Source organism: Limulus polyphemus, unplaced genomic scaffold (genome assembly GCF_000517525.1).
Source record: "Limulus polyphemus unplaced genomic scaffold, Limulus_polyphemus-2.1.2 Scaffold4423, whole genome shotgun sequence".
Classification (NCBI taxonomy): Eukaryota; Metazoa; Arthropoda; class Merostomata; order Xiphosura; family Limulidae; genus Limulus; species Limulus polyphemus.
The window spans coordinates 69887-77194 of record NW_013670033.1 but is presented as its reverse complement, the minus strand read 5'-3'; the positions used below and the strand labels follow the sequence as shown (position 1 = coordinate 77194).

General features: G+C 36.1%; 1 protein-coding gene across 3 annotated transcripts in view; it reads right to left on the bottom strand.

The window, feature by feature from the left end:
* LOC106471127 (ceramide phosphoethanolamine synthase-like) overlaps positions 1-7308 on the bottom strand; it is a 44682-nt gene that overhangs the window by 15062 nt on the left and 22312 nt on the right. For 2 of the 3 annotated variants that reach the window (XM_022399751.1, XM_022399752.1), the window contains exons 2-3: positions 5447-5795; positions 2263-2799 (exon numbers count right to left, since the gene is read on the bottom strand). In XM_022399751.1, the coding sequence (XP_022255459.1) occupies positions 2263-2799; positions 5447-5704 (795 nt within the window). In that variant the 5' untranslated portion in view covers positions 5705-5795. The remainder of the gene's footprint in view (positions 1-2262; positions 2800-5446; positions 5796-7308) is intronic. The other variant, XM_022399753.1, reaches the window with a different exon arrangement.

Genomic DNA, 7308 nt, shown 5'->3' with positions numbered 1-7308 from the left:
AGGGAGTGAATACTTTTGCAAGGGACTGTATCTATGACAAAAGGTTACTAAGTGCATAAGACAGTGGTTAGAATAGGTCCTCCTCTATGAGGCCAAAGCCCTGGACCCTGAAGACGGAAGGCTTGTTGATAATAACAGACACGATAATGCTGAGATGGCTTCTCGGAGTGTTGGTGAAAAAGAAGAGAACGAATAAGGAAATGGCTGGAGTTTGTGGAACCAAGAAAAAGGTGGTTAGGCGGTCACGAGAAGAAGAGACAATAAGTAATAAGGAAAGCATTAGATCAGCCAGTAACCAGAACTAATGCGTTGGAAAGATGGGACCAAAGAAGACATGAACGAGGAAAGAAATGCAGAAGACCTGGCAACCAACAGAGATGATTGGATGTGGGTAACAGATGTGAAGGACGGCGACCTCTACTAAAGAGGAAGAAGACTAGAGCTTAATATAAAAACTGAACTAAACGCACATATATAATGCCAAAATGAGCAATAGACCCCTAAATCACAAAAACAGTTTACAATAGGTTTGATCTCTTTTTCTCCCCCCCCCCCCCCCAGAAAAATTTAAAACAATCTTTAGAGTGTGTGTGCGTGTTTTATAACAAAGCCACATCGGACTATTTGTCGTGTCCACTGAAGGGAATCGAACCGCTGATTTTAGCATTGTAAATCCATAGACTTACCGCTGTCCCACCGGTGGACGAAACTTTACAGAAGAGGGGGTTAGTATGTGATAACTACTGACCATAATGGGTTGTTCGTTTGTTTCGGAAATTCCTCCCAAACATATATCCAAGTGCTAGCTATTACGAAGTTTGAGCTGATTGTTTGTTTGTTTGTTTTGAATTTCGCGCAAAGCTACACAAAGGCTATCTGTGCTAGCCGTCCCTAATTTAGCAGTGTAAGACTAGAGGGAAGGCAGCTAGTCATCACCACCCACCGCCAAATCTTGGGCTACTCTTACCAACGAATAGTGGGATTGACCGTGACTTTATAACGCCCCCACGGCTGAAAGGACAAGCATGTTTGGTGTGACGGGGATTCGAACTGTGGCAGATTGCAAGTCGAGCACCCTAACCACCTGGCCATGCCGGGCCATTTGGGCTGATACCTAGTGAGAAGGCAGCTAGTCAACACCACCCACCGCCAACATTTTGACTACTTTAATCAAGTAATGGGAGTTGACTGTCGCTCTTATAATACACCGATGGTCTAAAATGCAGAGAGCGTTTGTGTGGCAATGGAGAGAGCCACGGACCCTCAGACTCACACTACAGCAAAGTAGCCCTTGACCACGCCCGACCCCCCTACAACAGTGGATACTTGGAACATGGAGAATCTCACCATAACCTCATGTCCTTGACTTGTGGCATTATCTTCTTGACACAATAAAATAGGCTACATATAGGAATATATGAATCAATGTCAGTGTGTACGCTGTATAATACATGTTAGGCTACATATAGGAATACATAAATGAATGTGCAGTGTGTACGCTGTATAATACATCTTAGGCTACATATAGGAATACATAAATGAATGTGCAGTGTGTACGCTGTATAATACATGTTAGGCTACATATAGGAATACATAAATCAATGTGCAGTGTGTACGCTGTATAATGCATGTTAGGCTACATATAGGAATACATAAATGAATGTGCAGTGTGTACGCTGTATAATACATGTTAATATTGACTGAGAAAAAGAATGATAACTATTGAACGTGTCGTTTTAACCTGAATCTGATTTCTTTGTGTACGTTTTAAAACATCAAACAAACAAAAACGTTAAGTAGATATAACAACGATTATTAACTGAAATATAATTTATTTTATGACTTTATAACAGAATTAGAAACAAAACCAAAGATATCGACAACCTAACCCTAACACAAAACTATGAACTATGGACAAGGGTTATACGTGTATAGACCCTAATTTTTGAAATGATAGTCTAGAGGGAAGGCAGTTATTCAACAGTACCCACCGCCAATTCTTGGGGCTACTTTTCACTAAATGAATAGTGGGTTTTGACTGTTACTCTTATAGCACATCCATGGCCCCAATGTGCGGAAAGCACCTTTGTGGCAACGTACGCGAACTATTCACACTCCGGGCACCATAACCACTAGGCCACACATGATATTTAGTTAACAATGAACATTCTACCAAACCTCTTGACCTCTCACCCTTACGCATAATTTATTTATGAATTAAATATGAATTTATATATAGTTTTTAATTTATATCTGTCTTACCGCTGTCCCCACAGTGGACTGGGGGGTTTCTAGAAGTTCTGAATAACTGTGGATATATCGGTCCCAGAAGAAGGCACTGACAGCTATCTGCATTCCGAAACAGAAGACAACATAAAAGAGTCTTCTAGCTGTCCAATTAGTTTGGCTCCCATTTTCGCCCGCGTGACCACCATTCTTCTCCAGGTGTTCCTTGGAGGACAAGACACGATAGTGGCTTTCATTGGGCGGCCACCGACGAAGATAGTAATAACAGCCCACTAGGAACGCTGTAAATCCCAGTGTGTCGGCTAACCCGTCTATCACGTAGCCAGGAGTCGACCGCAATGACGCATGCTTGACCATGCCCATCCGGGCTCGAGCAACTATGCCATCTAGTGCGTCGCACCAGGTTCTTCCCTGGAAGAGTAGCACGGCGATACGTTGTCTAATAATGTTGTCAGAAACCACACATCTTGCAGCAAACCCGGCAAACACTAGGCCTGTGAAACTGATCATGTTGGGGGTGATGACGTAACACTTTTCGCTGAAAGACGTAGCCTGGAAAATAGAAATAAAAATCAAGATAAATTGACTTGTAGAGCACTGAAGAAGAACCACTTGTTTTTACATACCATATATATATATAACTGAAAACAAAGAAAAGAAAAACTAAAACTGACACTCTATCCTTTAAAATTGAAAAAACAAATACTTTTGTGCAAGCGTGTGTGTTTATAGCATCGGGCTATCTGCTGTGTCCACCGAGAGGAATCGAACACCTGATTTTGTCGCTGTTCAACCAGGTGACAAAAACAAAGAATTAACGTTGTCCTTCTACTTCACTTAGTTTCGTTGTTGTTAAGAGCAAAGCTACGCAATAGGCTATCCGTGCTCGAAACCTAAATTTTAGCGCTGTACGCCTGTTGACTTACTAGGGATGGTCGCCATATTAGAAATAAAAGTATATATATATTACAATTTCAAAGAAATTTAACTTACTTCTTAAAGTCAGTGTTTGCGTGTTCCATAAGTAAGGTATAAATATTATTTATTTATTGTTACTTTCATTAATATTATTGTTATTACTTTTTATTTTAATTTGTTCATTATTATACTTTTATTATAAAGATTAATTTGAATTGTTAGCGCGGGATTTATATTTAGGCCTAACTTAAATCTCCTAAGATATTATTAGGAATACGGCCGAAAATATCGTAACAGCAAGGGTACCAATTGATGAAACAATATATTGTATTCTCTATAAACCGAAATGTATAAGTAATGATGCCCAGGCTGGTCTATATATATATATTTAAAGAAGGAAACTATAACCATTATGATACGAGAAACAAAAGTAGCAGATAAAATGGTTAAAATCGTTGAAAAAGTTAGTTTAGGGATATTCAAATAACCTGAAAAGGTTGAGAAGATTTTACGAAGACTCAAAATCAATAATAAAGAAAGATGAACTCTCACTTATGAACTTAATAATATAAAACTTAGATCTTCCCCCAGTGAAATCATTAAAGTCTTAAAATTATCAACGAGGAATTAAGATCAAGGTGAAATAAAACTATTATTTAAAGGATCAAATTTTACTCCAAGGTTAGAAGTGACTATAGACCTCCAATAATCCAATGGAAATTTACATTCATAAAGAAATGGTTTCGTAAATATCCAATAGAAAAATAACTCCATGACTTACTTCGAGCCACCTAAAGTAAGAAATTTAGAAGTAGACCTATCATGTAATAAGACTGAATCCCTAACCAGCTATTTTAGTTACACCACAGAAAATAACGCATTTAATACATTTAATAAAATCCAACAATTTATGAAAAAACTACACGAGGACGAAACAATTAGAAAAAACGAATGTAGGAAATTTTAACTAAATACACGAAAAGACCGTCCAGAAAATTTTGAACGACCAATAACAAGTGAAACATGGTTAACTGTTTATTATCATATATATTTAAATTATATTATTTTCTCATACTATTAATTTTAATTTTAAAATTCTTAATGTTAATGTTTCCAGCGGAAGAACAGTCAAACATATGAAACCGGTTCTCTAACGAGTATAAGGGAGTATAAAACGAACTGTTTCTTCTAGAACAATCTGGATGTTACTCTGTGAAGAGTATATAGTTTAAAAACATTCTTTCGGTGTTACAAAACTAGACCATTGTTTAACGAAAATTGTGACATCTAACGTTGAAATGGCTCTATTGAAAATATTCATTATAACCTGGTGGATATTTTGTGAAGCTTAGTTAAACATGGTACATTTGTTTGACAACTGAATCTAGGTATTCAAAATGTAATCACTATGGTTGATGGTATGGAGCAAACAGTCGGCGGTAAAAGGTTTTTTTTAATTTTCATAGTTATACATATTATTGAATTATATTGTTAAGTATATTACTGAATTATAGTTATACATATTATTGAATTATATTTTCATACATATTAATGAATTATAGTTATACATATTATTGTATTATATTGTTATACATATTGTATTATATAGTTATACATATTGTATTATATTGTCATACATATTATTGAATTATAATTATACATATTGTATTATATTGTTATATATATATATTATTGTGTTATTTTGTTCTATATATTATTGTATTATATTGTCATACATATTATTGAATTATAATTATACATATTGTATTATATTGTTATATATATATATTATTGTGTTATTTTGTTCTATATATTATTGTATTATATTGTCATACATATTATTATATTGTTATACATATTATTGTATTATATTGTTATACATATTGTATTATATTGACATACATATTATATTATATTGTTATATATATTATTGTACTGTCATATATATTTGTTTATATGCATTCAGTTTCGCTAATAAATACACATCACGGTAGCGTCATCTTACGGCTCTAAAGCATTAACTGCAACAGGCCGATCATTAAGCACCACAGCCTGTAAGTCAAACATTGCTTGTAATACAGTATATTTGGACAGAAACAGCTGACCTCGTCCAAACAGACCGATTGTACGATACTGAACTTTGAGAAACAAACATTGTCTGAAGTAAAAAAAAAAAAAAAAAACCGTCTGTATAGGAAAGTATAATGCCTTGCGAGAAACTCTGATTAGAGAGACATCTAAATAACTATTACACTTGGTAAATGGAGCAAGTGAAACTTACGTAATTGAATAACTGAGCTATGGGTGTGAGTATGTAATTATTTATAGGATCCATCATCATCATCTTCACCGAGAGACCTGTGAACGGTGAAATAAGTGAAGAACTTTTGTCGTGTGACCGTTTGGAGTTGGGTAAAACTGGAGCTATGTGCTGAACGTTATGATATAGCGCTATGTCCATCCACAGGAAATAAATAAAAAGCCCTGATATCATCATCAACGCTAAGCTTTGTTTCAGTACGGTGTGATTCACAGACATATCTATGAACGTCGACTCTTCGTTCCGGTCCTAAGCTGTCTTCACACTGTGCAAGAGTATAGTGGTATACACCATTAGATTCTTTCCCTCTCTGAAACGAACAAGAAAACACAACGTGGATTAAATCTGGTACCAGACCTTCATAAACATAAGGTCTTTATCATTTCATACTAAAGTCTCCTGACGTAGATACTTTGACCTACTATACTACCAGGGTTCGAACACTAGAGGCTCTGTCTTCACTATGACGATCTATTAGGGCAACAAATAAGAAAATACAACACAGCATTTACCCTAGAGCTATCAGTAGTGTTTCCATATGTGCTTTTTAAAACACGATTTCACTAAATTATTTATGCACCAAATTGCCTTTGGGTCCATCCATAACTGTTGATTGCAAAGTTCCTAATAACATAAGTTTACCACACACACACACACACACAAAATTCCATCAATATTACAGTTATTATAATATTGTTATTTTTGTGGTTATACGCCTCTCCACTGTGGCTCAGCGGTAAGTCTGAAAATTTATAATGCTAAAAACCGGGTTTCGATTAAATTAATTTAGGTCCCTGAATAATGCAACTGTTTAATGATTATTTATGTTACACATTTCGTTCCGTTTTCACCGAAGGTTAGAATGAAAAGAGAATCTGTGGCATAGAGGCCTAATGCATTCCTGTGCTGATGAAACTTGAATAGGCGAAACAGAAATCCACAACACTTTGTTTGTTTGTATGAAGTTAAGCACAAAACCACACAATGGGCTATCTGTGCTCTGCCCACCACGGGTATCGAAACCCGGTTTCTTGCATTGTAAGTTCGCGGACTTATCGCTGTGACACTGGGGGGCGCCCACAACAAAGGCCAATCAAGAAATGCATTAGGCCTCTACGTCACAGATTCTCTTTTCAATCTTAATTTCGGTGAAAAAGAAACGAAATGCGTAACATACATATATACAAATAAAACAAACAATTGACGTTTTCACGAACAAATGGAACATAAAATGAGAACAGCATTTCATGCTTATCTCCTGTGAGAATAATAAAATATTTGGTCAAGTCATTACTGAACGATAAAGACACTAACGACAACTACACCATCAGGAAAGTATCGTGGCGACATCTAAGCCCTGGCATTGTTTAAAAGTGGCGCCATTAATAATGAAAAGTGTGTGGGGGGGGTGGGGGGGTAGCACATTAAAAATAGATAAGAGTAGCCCATAAGTCGGCGATGAGTCATGTTGACTAGCTGTCTTCCCTCTGGTCTATCACTTCAAAGTTAAGAACGACTAGCACAGATACCCTCCGAGAAAATGTCGTTAAAGAGATAGTACCCAACTCATGAAATAGTACATCATATTCTCTATAAGTAAGAACGTAAGAAACGAATATTTAATTAACTATACCCATTACCAAGTTGATGTTTAATTTTATAAGAAGGTAGCTTGTTCTGACCGAAATTCCCTTTATCGGTATCATACCTACTTCCAAACCCCAGTTAAAGTAAAGACTTTATCGGTATCATACCTACTTCCAAACCCCAGTTAAAGTCTTTTTCTCGGTATCATACCTACTTCCAAACCGCAGTTAAAGTCT